We start from the raw sequence: 14,633 nt of genomic DNA, 5'->3' as shown, positions 1-14,633 counted from the left end.
AAGCACTGCAACCAAAACTACATAGCGTTGTCAAAATCAAACTTTTGAACCATAGCACACATCTCATTCTTTCACCAGTTTTGTGTCTAACCAACTACATTGCTGGGCATAATGAAAAGCACTCTCATCTTTAGTATGCTTTGCCATTATACTACAATAGTTTAAATTGTAGAAAGTTCTTCATGTGTACATACATATTTGTAGATACACATGGATGCTATTGAAACTTTTTTTTCACCTAAAAAGTCAGTGCAATATATTCATAGCAGATATATTTACATTGGACTCTCCCTCCCTCTCTCATTCTCACCCTCCCTCTTCCTCTTTCTGCAATGTCTTGCCAATGTCTTCCTCTCAATGCAATGCCATTTTTGTTGTTAAAAAAAGGTGCTCACCTGTTCTATGGCTTTACTGTATTGTTTTTATCTTTATAAAGCACATTGGGTTGCCATGCGGGACAAAATGCGCTATATACTGTAAATGAAGTTGCCTTGCCTTGCCTTACCTGTGTTTTTTTTTCATAGTGCTTACTTTCTGATTGAAGTGTTTGATCAGGTGGCACATACAGTATATTGGTAAATTAGCTCATGTAGAGTCATTTTAAATGTAATTGTTATTTTATGTCAGATTGTTGTATATTATGCAGCGAACCGTGTTCAGTGTCTCACTTTTGGAGACTTGAGAAGAGGTTTCGCTCTATGTGTGTCAGTTTAGATAATTGTGTGTCATTTTGAAACTGTAACATGCCACATGTTGAGTTGCAGTATCACCTTATAACCTCTAGAGGTCAGTAAAACACTTAAAGTGTGTTTGCATGTGTGTGTGTGTGTGTGTGTGTGTGTGTGTGTGTGTGTAGGTGTGTGCACGTGTGTTGTTTGTTACAGAGAAGCATTTTCCAAGGTAACCAACAGTGTAATCAGACTAATCACGTCACTTGTCACAGCTCACTAAACAATTGGGAACTTGTCAGTCCTGTCTGTCTTCCATGGCAAGAAGACTGTCAAGGGCCCACTTTCATTGTTGTCATTGTCCTTGCCAGACAGGCTTAGCACACAGCATATAAGAACAAGGATTAGTGAAAACAGTGTGGAGGTTTGGTAACCTTACCAAACCTTACCTACATGTAGGTTCCGTTACCTTGTCAAACCTTATCTACAGTGCCGTAACACCTTGCCTCAAGTGATCTCCTCACAAGAGAGAAAAACATAATTCCTTTATACCAAGAAACAATATACATTAAAATATATTGAGAGCAATTTCATTTTAATATTGTAACATAGCAGTATTACATTACATTACATTACAATGCAACATATGTTTATGAAGGCAAGGCAATTTTATTCATAACATTTGATTCATTTCAAAGTGCTCAATATTAAGTATAAAATTGTAAAAACAGTAAAAAAACCAATAAATATGTTACACAAATGCAATATTACATACAAGTAGCAGTATAGCACAATTGTACAATTGTGATGTATAAGTTCATGTATTCTGGATAGTTGGTGAAATATATTAAAAAGAAATAAAGATAATGACTTAAGTGAAAGAGAGATTCAAGTCTCACTTTTCAGACTTCATAATACTGAGTGCTTCATCTTACCCTAGTTTAACAAATAACAAAATCTTCTAAACCAATTCACTGAAATCTGAGAACATTTATCTGTTCCACTGTTAAATCTCATAAGTAGGCTACATTGACACAGTGCAACTTTAATTATAAATAAACAAATAACACAAATAGAATATCATGAATGAATGAAATAAATAAACATTAACATACAAAACTGAAAATAGCATGTAGTGAGAGACATGCTTTCAACTTCAACTTCAACTTCAAGCATTCAAGAGATGTCCATTTCTCTTAGTCTTCAGGGGAATACTTGCTGTCCTTCTGGAGGGGAGTTCCCGATTGGTCTACACAACCCTTTGGACCGTTGGCACCCTGGTCAGTGGAGGCTCACAGACCTGCGGTTGTCCTTTTGGGGTTGAGCCTTACTTCTCCTTCACCACAATGTCTGCAACACCGTGCACCTGCGTGAGCTGCCTGCAGTCCAGAGATGCCACCAGTTTCCGGGGGCCCACAAGCGTGGGGATGAACCGCTCCGTTAGGGTCATCACGCCTCGGCCTACCACATCACTGAGAGAGAGAGAGGCAGAGAGAGACACTTAATTATGACTCATTTGTCAAATATGTTCAATATGATGCACAAGATAATATACAAAGTGTGTGTGTGTGTGTGTGTGTGTGTGTGGTTCTTACCCAACAGTGATCTTGTGTATGCTTTGTAGGCCCAGACCCTCCACTCTAATGATGACATTCTTCAGTGTCCTGGGCAGCGGGTTGGTGAAAGTGATCTTGGCTGTCATCTGCTTTCCCACAACAGCATCCCCTACAGGCTGGAGGGAGGAAGTGCAAAGACAAGATATTATGTTAACTCTTCTTTTTATGAGAGAGGTACAGGGTCTGAGGTGACATAACCAGAAGAACAGGTGAAATCCCTAACTCCTAGTTTGTGTAGGTAGAGAGAGGTAAGCTTACTGTGATGGTGAGGTCTGGGGTGCGCAGGCGGAAGTTGAACTGTGTGGCCAGAACCTGGCCGGTCTCTTGGACCTTCCCTGACAGCATCAGCATCAGGGCAGCCTGGTCCACTAGCTGGTCCTGGTACACCTGGTACGGAAGGACCCACTCCAGAGTCTGGACTGCAAACCAGAGGAGACAAAAAAGACTTTAATATCATATCAGCGATATGGAAAAACAACAACTCCAACACAAATCATCCTTTTACCGTATCACCTTTAACATGTAAATCAGTCATCTGTCTTAAAATGGCTACGTGTGAACAGCACTAGAGGTCACGCTAACCTTCCGCTGGTGCCAGTTCGACAGGTGACTGGTCCTTCTTCACGCTGGCACGGACCACGCCGGTGTAGTACATGACGTACACCTGGCTGTGCAGGGTCAAAGTTCGCGCCTGGCTGCTGGAGTTGCGCAGGACGATCGACAGCTCGGCGTCGGCGCCCATCCGAGGGCCTTCTCCGTCCATGGTGACCTGGATGTCCACGTCCTCGATGGAGGTGGAGGAGTAGACCTCGGGCTTGGAGCCGTAGCGAGAGGCCGTCTCCACTGCGCTGCGCTCCTCCACTGTGCCTGTTGGGTGAAGAAGACCACGGGAGAACCGGATGTCATGAGTCCAGAAATCACACAGGACAGAATCAAGACAAGGCTCAGCAGACAAGGCCTCAATGGAGAAAGAAGGACTATTAAGAGGAACTAAAGAACTATGATTTATCAAGACTGCTACAGCGCTACACCAAATACTGGATGTTCCCGTACCATCGGAAAAAGTTAAACCGAGTCTGAGAAAGTCTCAAGTTGTATGAGGTGATTATTCATTGCTCAATCAACAGATGGATGCTCTGGACTCAATACCCAGAGCCGTGATCTGATCAATAGATATACAGATGAGCCAGTGAGCATGTGATGCTTTTCGCCTGCTCATTCACCAAAGCATGTGATCATTGGTTGCACCACTGAATGGTCATTCATGCATACCATGGCCCCAGGAAAATATTCATGACACAGAGAGTATGTTTGTTGGAGAGCACATGTTCTATCACTATGAACAGTTAAAGTGATCTTATTCAGCGGTTTTGGGCAGAGATCAGCTATGTGAATACACAACATGCTACTGCTAACATGAAATTTCTCGGCCAAGTCCATTTTGTCAAAACGTTAAAGTAGCTCTTGGAGGAAAAAAGGTTGGAGATCCCTGATCTAAAGCCAAATGGACTCGCAACGGTGTACTAGGACACCGAACCCAGGGCGACCAATTGTCAGGCTAGGATGCTACCGCTACTCCACCGCACCCGCAGTAGGAGTAGAAGGAGGTCTAATAGCATGAATTAAGTGGCACTTTAAAGACAAGAAATGGGCCCTAAAAGGGTGTGCAGGCTATTAGTATCTGTGTGTGTGTGTGTGTGTGTGTGTGTGTGTGTGTGTGTGTCTCTGTGTCTGTGTGTGTGTTAGAGGAGTCTCACCTTCAGGGTGTTTGTAGAGGTGTGTGATGTCATTCCGCTCGTCTGAGCCCACTGCCTTGGTGCTGATGAAGTGGCCGATGGCGTTCTTCTCTGAGTGGATCTGAGTAAAGGTGCCGTCCGCATTTCTCTGCCAGTAGATCTTATCACTGTTCACCTACAACACATTATCACACCCAGTCATCACAATGTGGACCCGAGTAGGCTATATTTTAAGTTTAAAAAGTAAAGTAAAAAAAATATAATTCTTGATGATAATAAGTCAGTCAATATGTCAGCCATAAAATTCTGATTTCTGATTAATCGATCAGAAATTATGTCAGGCCGAAAAATATAATTTCCTATTAGCCACAATTAACCTTTCAGCCATTTATTTTCTCTCCAACTTAAACCTTCACTTTTAACTGTGGATAGAGTAGAGAAGAGAGAGAGAGAGAGAGAGAGAGAGAGAGAGAGAGAGAACAAGAGATGAGAGTCTGGTTAGAAACCAGATGAGACAATAAGTGGTCTGGGGAGGAGAGAGAAATCTCTGGGCTGATCTGAGAAAGGTAGTGATGAGGTGGAAGCAAGAAGAGGATGGAGGGCTGACTGACCTCTGCAAAGACGAAGGGTGCGTCGTGCTTGAGGAAGACCTGCCCATCCCGTACGGCGTTGACCGAGGCTGGACCACAGCGGAAAACCCCTTGGCTGGTCTCTTGAGGGGTGGAGTCCACCACCTGCCACCCGCCCATCCCAGAGGGCAGGTCCATACGAGCCATCCAGCAGTCGTTCCACACGTGGAAGTTCCTAAAGACAGAAAGGCAAGAAACAACCGTTATTCTTTATTTCTTTTAATTGACTTTTTCGATGATTGCGGTTTTAGTAATGTTATGATTTTCAATAATGTGTTATTACTGTGATTTATTATGATATTTATGGTGAATCTACCTATCTGTACTGTATGCATCTTTCTATATTCATATCTTTACGTGTTCTGACAGAACAAGAACTCTCGTCATGTCAATAAAAGTCAACTAGAGAATGTCAGAGTGGAGGCGGTGGATGATGTGCCCAAGAAGACCTGAATCATCGCCCTCATTTGGGCTTGTGTGAGACCACACAGTATGACATGAATGGGTTTAGAGATGCAGTGACGTCAGAGGTTTGAGTGTAAAAACTCACCACACTGAGTCAGCGTTGAGGCTGTCTATTGCCTCAAAGTTCTCGTCAAAGTAGATATCTGTTGTCAAGGAGATGTCTGTGTCATGGGCCGAGTTGTAGTTGGTGACACTGCGGGTGGGGACTCCAAAACATCTCAACACTGAACAAAGGAAAGAAACAAATAAATAAACAAGCAAAATAAACAAGCGCACAGCACATTCACAGTACCTCATCATCAACCATGTTATGGTTATGACTATTTGGCAGACGCCTTTGTCCAAAGCAAAATGTTACTGTGTCATAGTGAGTGCACATAAAACTGGGACAATGAAATCTGAAAAAGAACAAACACACACACACACACACACACACACACACACACACACACACACACACACACACACACACACACACACACACCTGTGGTGGTGACTCCGGAGAAGACCCAGCACTGGCCATAGCGGACAGGAGTTCCATTGGAGCTGTGGTACTGCTTCAGGATGTCCACACTGCCACTCCACCCTGTCGGAGATGTCCCACCTGCGTAGTTCCCTGACCAGTTCCCTTCCAGAACACCACGGTCATTCGGTGAGTTTATCTGTACCCACACAAAGTGGAAAAGAGCAAAGTTTAGAGAATTTCTCATTTGCACAATTATTTATGTAATTCCTTCACTTCAATGCATTTGTTTGTATTGCTCCGAAAATGATGTACATAGTATAGTGTCAGTGATTCAGCTGGGTCTGTTTTTGAAAACAGTTATGGTATTTAGTCGGTCTAGATTTGTGGTTTAACTGAAGCGGAGTCTTACCATAGCAGAAACCACTCGGACGACATTCACAGGGTCTCCCAATCCAGAAGCAGGGACTCCACTCTTCTCCAGAATATACAGGCAGGCCGCCAGCATTCCTTCATCAAACTGAGAGAAAGAGAGAATATCAGTAAACAGTAAGATTATGCAATACTGTACGTGATTATACTGTTAACATTTGGCCTGAATCCGTTGAGATGAATTCTCAGATTCTCATCTTCAGGTTCTCTCACCTGCCCAAAGTTCCATGTCCTGGCCCCGATCTGGGTCTCCGTGCCGTAGTAGATCCTCCCCACGTCATTCAGCACGTACTCCTTCCTCTCTTCCTCATTGTCCATGTACACGGCATCATCTGAAAGGCCAGATGTAGATTTGGTTAGCTCAGTTAATTGACCCCTTCTGAACATTTCAGGAAGCAACTTGGCCGGAGCACAGGAGAGGTCATCTCTATTCTCTCTCTATAATTAGCTACAGGGCGCTAATTCACCACCACCATTACATGTCTTCTCTGAATGAGTCAGGAATCAATTGCATCTACTACACTCATTACGTGTCTATTCTGACTGAGTCAGGATTCAATTGCATCTACTACACTTAATAGCCAGCTCATATTTGCTGACTCAGCTTAATATAGTCAAGTCATCTTGTTCCTTTGACTCAGTTGAGTTGGTATGTGAATGTGTGTTTATATGTAAGAATTTGGAATTCTGGACTTGACTGGGTTCAAGTGAATCAGCAAATCTTTGCTTTTCTTAGCAGACATCATGTCTGTCGCTTCTGTCTGTTTGTCTGTCTTGTCTTTCACACACCTTCATTCCAGGGGTTGAACAGCATGTAGATGTCATTGGCAGAGTCGTGCGTCGACATGGCCTCGCCTTTGGGGCTGTGGGTCATCACAGTGAGCTCATATCGGCCAATGGCGGCGGACCCTAAAGAGTTGACGGACAGTTTGACGCGGTTGCCGTCCTTCTCGATAACTTTGCACTCCCAGCGGTCATCCTCCAGCTCCTCCACCAGAGGGATGATAACGTGAGTGCCCTTGGACACCGTGGGCAGATTACCTACACACACACACACACACACACACACACACACACACATACACACACAGAAAGTGAGAGAGATAATTATATATTTAATGAGGACATTTTATATTTATAAAGGATAGTTTTATATGGTCAAATTAAAGAATTCATATTCATGATGAACACCCACTGACATTAGAATTTGAAGACATGTCGACACAAAAGATTTGTGTTTTATATGTCCTTAAGATCACAACCCACATACAGCCTAGTTACACACACCCCACTGACATCATAGCTTCCAGCAGACGTAAATGCATGCCCACAGATGTTCTTTTCCAGAATTAATGCCAAACCGCACCTCTGAAAACCACAACATGATTGCTATGATAAACTGTCGCTGATGATCTGGTAAGATGCCAGATCCAAAACCCTTTTCTTCACAAATCGAAGTGGGCATGTTCATGCCTGCCCAACGCATCTTTCTCTCTCCCCCTCTCTTACATGCTCAGCTCTCGGAAAGGCTTTTTCCATTGTTGATTTTGGCAAAAACAAATCAATGCGCAAAGAATGTTCAATGTTGGCTCAAACTACACACTCTTGGTATGTGCAGTTTGATTCCCACAGCACAGCCGAAAGCTTGCATCCCCAGGCCATGAGCCATTACTACAGCAGAAAGCCCTCTACATGACTGAACAATGTGCCGTTCCTTAGATAAACCTTACACACACTTGTGAACACATACTAGGCAAACACATTTGATTGAGCGAACAGCACAAGGATATTTTACATAAGATTGGAGAGCATTACACAACAGTTCCGCAAAAGAATCTGTAAATATAACTGTAACAGCCAGGCTACACCGGGTGATCAACTGAAGCATTCCATTCACAAAGCATATGTGACAGTATAATAGAATGCAAATACAAGCATCTAAATTGTATATGCATTCTATGATACTGTCACATATAAACTACTGTCTTACCAGCTGGACACAGGCATCAAGAACAACTCTAAAATCAGTAGAAAAGCGTTATAAGCAGGCTTTGAAAACACTGGATAAGAAACCAAATGCTTATCATCATTGTAATGTTTTAGCAAAATATGATTTCCTCAACTGGGAAAACATGATTAAGCTTGCTGATATAGTGCTAGTCTATAAGATCTTTCATGGCTTAGCCCCACCTCCACTCAATGAGTTCATCAAGCAAAATCTAAACACAAGCACAAGATCCTTTACTAGAGGGGACTGCAAAATACCATACAGAAAAACAACTTTTGCCCAGTCAGCCTTCTCTTACCGAGCTGCACACATTTGGAATACCATACCAATACAGTTTAGGAGCTGCACAAGCATAAACCAATTCACTAAATCCATAAAACAATGGCTACTGGACAAACAAATATGCACCCACAAGTAATGTGGTTTCACCATCTTTTTGTCTGCAATTGTGAGCTGTCTGACTGCTGTGTAAGCTCTGTGTTTAATCTATTTTATGTTGTATGTCTTTTATTTTTCCTTCCCATTCTTTTATGCTGGTATGTTGCTACATCTGTCATCCTAGTCTGTTTTTTGGCTATGTCAGTATGTAGTGCTTGTATTACTTGTGATTGTATGTCTGTATACCTATTTTATGTCTTTTTCTTCATCTGTCTTCTTTTAAACATCAACCTGCCAGGGACTGCAGATGGAAAATAGTCTCTGACTAAATCTGGTGCATTTACATGTTCCATTGGGACATGTTGATTAATGTACATTGTCCCTCTCTTAAATAAATAAATAAAAAATAGCTTCTGCAGACTGGTCTAATTTCTTTTGAATGTACAGTCTGTGGTTCCATCATGTCTGGTGTAGCAAGTTCCATTGATTATAGTGGCAGCTTATTGTTGCAGCATTCGCTCCAGTGGAATGCCTCAGTTACATGCCTGATGTAGCTTGCCTGTAAGAGCAACATGTACTCATTTGGGTAGTTATACCTTTACACCTTTAATGTGCACTGGCTCAAAACCAAAACCAGATTTAATGCCCGGGTGCATTTTAAAGAGCAGAATATTTGTTTCAAAACTCGCCCCATTCTTCCTTTCCATTTCACCGGGTGCAGATGAGAAACTAGCTCACTATCAAAATAGCAAATACGAAAATATTACATCATTTGTGATTCAATGGGTCATGGCGTCACCGCGGCATTATCATGCCAATCCCAGAGGTTATTGTTCTGTCACATTTCTCCTGGCTTGTCATTTCCTGTGGTGTCAGTGAATGACTGATTTCATGGCAGCCTTATTCAGGAATGTCTACTGGCTGTATTCCAAAACCTCAAAGTTCTGTGAATTGCTGTGGACGGCTAAGTACACATGGATGGAGTCTCACCATCAACGGAGTACATCAAGATATCCAGGGTACACTAAATTTCAGATCAAATCCAAATGAATGGATTTGAACAAAAACATGTTGTGTACGTGTAAGTGTAGTGCTCATTATCAGCCGCCATGTGATGCCTAACGGGACATGACATGAATGTATATGATGTATATGTTATTCATGTCAACAGTGGTATTCACATCGTGCTTCGGGTTATGTCGTCAGATGTTCTCAAACGTTTGGGGGCTAAGACACTACACTCCTCACTGGTTGGATTAAACTTTGAATCGGCAACATTGGTGTGCGAGTTTTCCTTTTGACTGAAGGACTGTGATACTCTTGGAACTAACGCACCCACCAGGCCGTGAGTCGTTAGGCACACACAGAATCAAACCAAATCTACTGATTAAGAGAAGTCACACACGTTATTACAGGCTAGGGGTGTTCATCTTATGCCACACACACAGTTTTCCACTACAGAGTGTTCATGGGCTGAGACCACAGAAATAGGCATATGCTGGCATGATGTTGACTGAGCTTAAATAAAACTGTTTTAATTAAGAGGCTGTGACACTGATGCATTTAAAAATAACCCCAAGCCTATTTTATGAGCCTATATATAAAAACGCATCGGGTTCCTTAAAGTTCCATGGCACACCTCACTCTGCCTCATGTCCTATGAGAACCATTCTAAAGCCTTCAACATCAGTAAATGGTGAGTGAAGACAGAAGTGGGAGAGCGTGGATTTGAGGGAGGAGACCGAGGGAGAGATATATGGAGGGGAGTGTTCTGGTGTGGTGGTTGAATGTGGGAATGAATAAGCAGTAAAAGGAGAGCATTAAGAACCGTCTGGAGATCAGACAGTCTTGGGACACGGGAGATTACTCGTGACCACTCTTACTGTTGCCATGGAGTGGAGGGGAAAAAAACATCATGTGGTATGACACACATACACACACAGAAGTTAAAAAGGTTGCACTACTCAGAAGCTATTAAGTTTTATATGCTAAGAAGATGTTCTAATATCATGTGAAGGATCATGACTGTTGGGTGTAACACCAAGGGTCAGACAAGGTCATAGAAAAAAGGTGGAAAGAATAGAAGAATCTGATAGCTATGGAATGAGGAGAGGAGAATGAAATCAGGTATTTTGTCTAAATGTATGTACACATGCTTACCTGTCTTCAACTCCAGGTGCAGCTTGTCTGTCTTGGGGTCGTAGGGTCGTGAGAATTCAACCCACATCAAGAAAGTCTGTCCTCGACGGATGATGAGGTCATCGCCATGGAAACTATCTGTATGATGTTCTTTGCGATTTTGCTCTGTCTTTGCCTTGAGGAGGTCTATAGAGTGTACTGAAAGTAAAAGTACTATGACACACACACAGAGAACAAAGAAAAAAGAAAAATGAAATTTAGACCTCATAGAAACAACACAGACAACCTCATTCATTATAAAATAGTGACTAAACAACTACAAAGATAATTCTGCATTTCACTTCTGTATCATCAGGTATTCATGTTGTCGAGAGTGGCTGTTACAAATATGTAGCTCCCATCCCCAATTTCAACTAACAGTGTGTGTTTGTGTGTGTGTGTTTGTGTGTTGGAGGGGGGGGATCCTGGTTATTTACCATCTAGTTCCAGTTCTCCTACTGGAGGTTTCTCCCCTCCACCGTTCTCCGTGGGTTTGGGGACCACTACGTCCGGCTCATCCTCAGAATCACTCGCTCTGCGGCAACAGCAGGGGCACGCTTTCCGGAACCATCTTCGGCACGCCCCCTCTTGCTTCTCCTTTTCCTCCTCCACCAGCTCCATCTTGTCCGGCTCCTCATCCTCCCAGCTGAGAGTGACCTCTGGGAAACGGCCGACAGCGGAGCGATTTCTTATGGACAACCTTTCCACTGGAGAAGAAGAACAGCACAAGCGAATGAGTGAGATACAAATGGCCGGTCACTTCCAGTCTGTCTATGACAGCCACCTGTCCCTGTCCATCATTGGCAGTGTGTCACAGACTTCATGGCTCTGAGGTATTTTAACCGTGCCATTAGATTTACACAGCAAGTATTTGCTAGGGGTCACCAGACTTGATCACCAGAGCTTGAAAGAAGCACTAACAACCACTGAGGGTTTCCGTATTCTTTCCACAGCATTCCTCTGTAAATTCTGAAACATAAATGAGAGGCCATCTCCATATTAACAGACACTCTCAGTATTAATCCTCTTTGAGGAAGAAGGGAGAAAAATCTTTCCCACACTTGCCCTGCATTCTTGCCTCTCCTCCGCTGTCTCTGTTTGGCAACAGGCCACACTGGGTGCACGTCTCACAAAGACCCAGAGGCCTCAGGTCTCAGACATGCACATCAATGGAGGCACCACCCATAAAGCCATCCCATAATAGACACCAGATAAACACAGGGCAAGCAGAGAAAGCGAGAAAGCAACGAGCCTAGTAAAATAACAAAACAACAACATAGAGTGATGACAGTGATGAAGACAGAGAAGATGCAGAGAAAGATAAGAGAGGAATGTCCAAGGCATTCATAAGCAGAAACAATGAACCCACAATGCAACAGAAGGAGGACATTATGGGTCAGTGTTAGCACAAGGATTGGGGACAACATTCTTTCAACTACCCTTATCTGAGAGACAATACTAATTCGTTCCTCTTCAGTGGAATTGGGACCGAGCTGGAGAACAAGATCTCAGGAACCGCATTTTCCGCATATCACTGCGGATGATGACTGCCATGGATCACTGAGAGAGCATAGTCAGTCACCCTACAGAGTCCTTTGCCTTTGAGGAGTTCTTTTGGGACATGTCATGAAAAATATATGACCGTCAGAAGCATTATATAGAAAGGCCTCTGGAGATGACTGACTGTAGGCAGCAGGCGTAAATAATGTGACTCCAACCACTGTGACCCCAGGATCACCTTACAGCACCTCGTGTCAGACCCCCATGCAGAGACACTCAGACTGTCACATCAAAATAGGTGTGTGTGCATTTTCATACTATGCGTGTGGCGATTATCTAAGCACATGCACGCACGCATGCATGCACACACATTAACATGTTCACGCACACATGCTGTACACACACACATAGTCCATGGGGTGGGGGGGTGGTATGCCCATGTGTTTCTTTAGGTTACAACTCCTCTACCAGTATCAGACCTGGCCCACACACCATGCCTTCAAACAGACTATCAATAACCCCTGCACCAAAATAAGGAAACTGCTACAATGCCTGGAATCCATCGCACTTGCCAAGCGAGCAACTCTTATATAACACAGCCTGCCACATGGCAGAGGGTATCAACTTCCAATGTGATGCGATGCCATTATTTTATTTTTCTACATCTGACATTCACCCAATCCTTACCGGCTGGTGAGATCAAAATACAGAAAAAAACTGTGCAAACCCGGGACAGAATCCAAACTGTAAATGCATAATGTCAGTCGTTGGTCTGTAAACTGCAAGTCTCTCTGAAAGCTGATTTCCAGTAATGAAAACCTTACAGTAGGGTGGAGTATTTGAAGTGTCTGGAAAGTGGTCGGAAAGCCCTTCCCAGGATTTGAGAGTTTAGAGGATAGTGGAATGGGGTGACTCAGCTGTGAAATAGATCTGAGTCTTCTAAAAGACTGGAAACACCATACTGCCACACTTCCATGACTCAAACTAAATCCAGGCTGTATTGTGTCAAGCAGGTGAATGTACACTCACATGTGCACACACTACCCTGATTTCTATTATGATGACAGTATTGATTTGATATGAAAATGTAAGGTCGACACAGTATTCCTTGCCCTAGCTTCTAAAATGTGCAAATATTGGTGTTGGTGTGACCCTCAGATATCTCTTCCTGTCTCCTCTTTGTTGTGTTATCCAGGTTTAGTTGTTCCCATGACGACAGGGGTCCTGCTTGAATGATGTGCCAAATCATCTGTGCCACACCCTCTGGCTTGGAAGACTGAGATTGTGTGTGATTGTGTGAGTGTGCACGTGTGTGTGTGTGTGTGTGTGTGTGTGTGTGTGTGTGTGTGTGTGTGTGTGTGTGTGTGTGTGTGTGTGTGTGTGTGTGTGTGTGTGTGTGTTTGGTAATTTACCATCTAGATCATGCCCCCTCCCCACCGTTCTCTTGGGTTTGGGCCCGACTATGTAAAGTTTGTCCTCAGAATCACTTCTTTTCTGAACAAAAGGATCCCCACCCCAAACGGCCATGAGGGACTGGGCACTCTCACTAATCCACCATAATTGCACACCCAGATGCATTTCACAATCCTGTGTAATTAAACCACACATTACCACACCTTGTTCAACTCAGAACCGCGGTCCTACCTATAAAACTGTTACAGTTATGGCAACAGATCCCACTCAAATGGCTCTTCCACCTACTTTAAAGTAATTTCAAATCAACGCCCAATTTAAATACAGTACATACATTGGCAACTGTTGTCTCCTCTGCTGTTCCATTTATGCATGGTCAACATAGCCTACCCTTACAATAACAACAATAACAGTAACAAAACAAACAACAATAATACCATAACTTACATTGACGCACTATGAATAAATAGATGCAAATTAATTAAATGCAAGTCAATATAGCCTAAGTATTCTCTGGATCATAATTAGCCTAGATCATATTACGCACTGGATAATAGAATGGATATATAATTGATATCAATCTAAAAACATAATGATCTCCAGGTCTGTTCATTCCTATATTGAACTATTCCTCTACAATCAGGCTGTTATCAGTCACACATTCACCAATAGCTATCACATTTAAAACATATGTTTAGAAATGAAAGCATTGTCATGGTGAAACGACGTGAACAGTGTCAACGATATGAAATCATAACACATTATGTCAAACGAGTATCAATAGGTATGAGTGCTAGATATAGGCTAGATGTTTTTCTTACTTGAGTGTAGTGATGAGTTGTTGAAGTTGTTTGTCACGCTACAGGCAATGTTCAGCACTTGTTCAGCTATGGCAAGGTGTTTGTCTCTCTTCTCTTTTCCGTCGTCTTCAACTTCTCCCGTTGGATTCGCGGTCTTGGATCTGCCCTGTTCAACTCGAAGAGGACTTTTATAGAGCTCAGCTGCCAAGTCCGCATGGCCTGTATGTAGGCTACGTCACTCTGCTACACACCCACTCCCATTCCTGAACAGCCACCTGCCGTGCAACAATTGTTTTTTTTACAGAGGAAAAGTCTGACTCAAGTTTAGCTACCTTTTTTATTAGCCT

At 43.0% G+C, this 14,633-nt stretch overlaps 1 protein-coding gene across 1 annotated transcript; it reads right to left on the bottom strand.

The window, feature by feature from the left end:
- Positions 1-1,256: 1,256 nt before the first annotated feature.
- LOC134102644 (protein-glutamine gamma-glutamyltransferase K-like) lies at positions 1,257-14,433 on the bottom strand. Its single transcript, XM_062556817.1, has 14 exons — positions 14,308-14,433; positions 11,011-11,280; positions 10,556-10,747; positions 6,799-7,050; positions 6,223-6,341; positions 5,990-6,097; positions 5,599-5,776; positions 5,200-5,338; positions 4,632-4,824; positions 4,042-4,195; positions 2,867-3,151; positions 2,543-2,703; positions 2,264-2,400; positions 1,257-2,140 (listed from the first exon to the last, which is right to left on the bottom strand). Coding segments are annotated over exons 1-14 (2,334 nt in total). The 5' UTR covers positions 14,309-14,433; the 3' UTR covers positions 1,257-1,995.
- Positions 14,434-14,633: the final 200 nt, after the last annotated feature.

The sequence above is a fragment of the Sardina pilchardus genome, chromosome 15 (genome assembly GCF_963854185.1).
Source record: "Sardina pilchardus chromosome 15, fSarPil1.1, whole genome shotgun sequence".
NCBI lineage: Eukaryota > Metazoa > Chordata > Actinopteri > Clupeiformes > Clupeidae > Sardina > Sardina pilchardus.
This window is presented reverse-complemented; position numbering and strand designations above follow the sequence as displayed.